The sequence below is a fragment of the Penaeus monodon genome, chromosome 14 (assembly GCF_015228065.2).
Source record: "Penaeus monodon isolate SGIC_2016 chromosome 14, NSTDA_Pmon_1, whole genome shotgun sequence".
Lineage (NCBI taxonomy): Eukaryota > Metazoa > Arthropoda > Malacostraca > Decapoda > Penaeidae > Penaeus > Penaeus monodon.
In genome coordinates, this window is record NC_051399.1 from 43,512,306 (window position 1) to 43,514,805 (window position 2,500).

The 2,500-nt window shown below is 43.2% G+C and overlaps 1 protein-coding gene across 1 annotated transcript in view; it reads left to right on the forward strand.

The window, feature by feature from the left end:
- The window catches only part of LOC119581172 (gamma-aminobutyric acid type B receptor subunit 1-like), a 24,033-nt gene that overhangs the window by 21,116 nt on the left and 417 nt on the right, over positions 1 to 2,500 (forward strand). The window contains 1 exon segment of the mRNA XM_037929560.1: positions 1,927 to 2,500. This exon segment is cut by the window's right edge and continues 417 nt beyond it. Coding sequence (XP_037785488.1) covers positions 1,927 to 2,027 — 101 coding nt within the window. The 3' untranslated portion in view covers positions 2,028 to 2,500.

The window sequence follows — 2,500 nt, forward strand, 5'->3', positions numbered from 1 at the left end:
CAATGGCTGTGCAAATCGGTTGTCAGCCATTTGCATTTAAATACTCAACTGTCACCAAAGTCACTGGTGCAAACGGAACCACACTCTTCTGTTCTCAATGTATACCTAGACATGGCCAATCTCTCGCTACCACACCACTCCCCTCTAAAATTGGTCTGTTCGGAACAGACCAATTCTTCCCCAAACCTCTTCCCTCCGCCAACCTCTTCCCCTCTCCTCCCCTAACCTCTTCCCCTATCCCCCACAACCACCCCCCATCTCCCCTCTGTCCCCCACAACCACCCCCCATCTCCCCTCTCTCCCCCAAAACCACCCTCCATCTCCCCTCTCTCCCCCACAACCACCCCCATCTCCCCTCTCTCCCCCAACCACCCCCATCTCCCCTCTCTCCCCCACAACCACCCCCATCTCCCCTCTCTCCCCCACAACCACCCCCATCTCCCCTCTCTCCCCCACAACCACCCCCATCTCCCCTCTCCTCGCGACAAACACCCACATTCTCCCTCTCTCTCCCAACCACCCATCTCCTCAACCACAGACACCAACCATCTCTTACCAACACCACTCCGCTTGCACCTACGCGATGGGAAAATTTCACTCCTTCGTCCTTTTCTCCCCAGATCCACTCGAATCAACAAAACACAGAACCATTTTACGGGATGATATGAGCCTATTGCATATAAGTAAGTAACGGGAAGTTCAGACATTACGTTTTCGCACCACGATCTTCACTACAATTCTTAACATATATCAACACATATTACAATGCAATGTACCACCACATGAATCACATAATCACACTAGCACATCACAAAGATCTAAAGGATATTTACAGTACATATACACAAGACTTCACCTCAAACACTCACACTCCATAATACACCACACCCCAACACTCTTGCATCATAATCCAAATACTATTTTATCAATGAATGTTACACACACACACACACACACACACACACACACACACACACACACACACACATACATACATATATATATACTACACACACACACACACACACACAACACACACACACACACACAACACACACACACAAACACACACACACACACACACACACACACACACACACACACACACACACACACACACACAAACGAATATATATATATATATATATATATATATATATATATATATATATATATATATATATTTATATATATACACACACACAAACGAATATATATATATATATATATATATATATATATATATATATATATATATATATATATATATATATATATATATATATATATATTACACACACACACACACACACACACACACACACACACACACACACACACACACACACACACACACACACACACACACACACACACACACACACACACACACACATTATGTATATATATATATCTATCTAGCAATTTATGTATCTAGCAATCTATCTAAAAATATACATATGAATGTAAATTGTATACCTACAACCAGAAACCCTTTTGCCATAAGCACAGCATACTTCGCACCAAAACCGAATCTCTTCAAACATCACGATTTCCTCGTCTTGACGTATCCCTTTAACGATCCAGTTGCTTGATGGCTTCATTAAATAAGGTAACCAGGCGACGCTATTCGCTAAAGTGCGACATTTAATACATGGGACCAAATTCTCGTTGGAAAGTAAATTAGGTTTATAGATGTATATTAGATGTTTTGTGATAAGTAACACAAGGTGCACCTTATTACTGTCATTGTATTCTTGCTTAACAATTACCTTCTTATTATTGTCGGTAATGTGATCAAATTATTATTATAATCATTATGATTGTTATTGGTTTCATTATTGTTAGTGTCTTTTTAATTCATTATCATTATCACTATAATTAGATGCTTTTGTTACGGAAATAAAGTCTCCGCTCCCTCCCCAGGTTGCCGTCCTGCAGTGCGAATAGTGACTCCCGAAGGCCCGGGCGCCGACGACAGTATGGTGCCCAGGATCAACTTCGATATCTCCGAGTCCTACTTGTGAAGTGGCGCCATCGGGGACTGATCTGGGACCCACTTCGAGGAGGCTTCACGGTTGGCTGTCGTCGTCAAGAGATGTCCCCTCGTGAGGCTGTGGTGTCCGAGTGTTCGCGAAGCCGTTGTGACGCAGAGGGTCTTGCTTTCCTTGGGTGTTGGTTCGACGGTAGTTCGAGTCGGGCCTCAGTTCGAGTTCGGATAAGGCGCCGTGGCATGTGCAGCATAAACCCTGAAGAAAAAGTTACGATTTGTTCACAGTATGAAGTTCCACTTATTGATGCCCAATGGAGATATCATGGTGTCACCAAGACAGATGCCAAAAATTGGCCCCATTTCGGTACCAGTGTGAATTTTCACCAATTCCGTCAATGGAGAAAGTATCAGAGGCCTTGAGAATATCACGGCGGTCCCCATAACGTTGTCATATCCCGAACTCACTATGGCATTGTCCCCATGTCAGTAATTGCACGTTTCAGACTC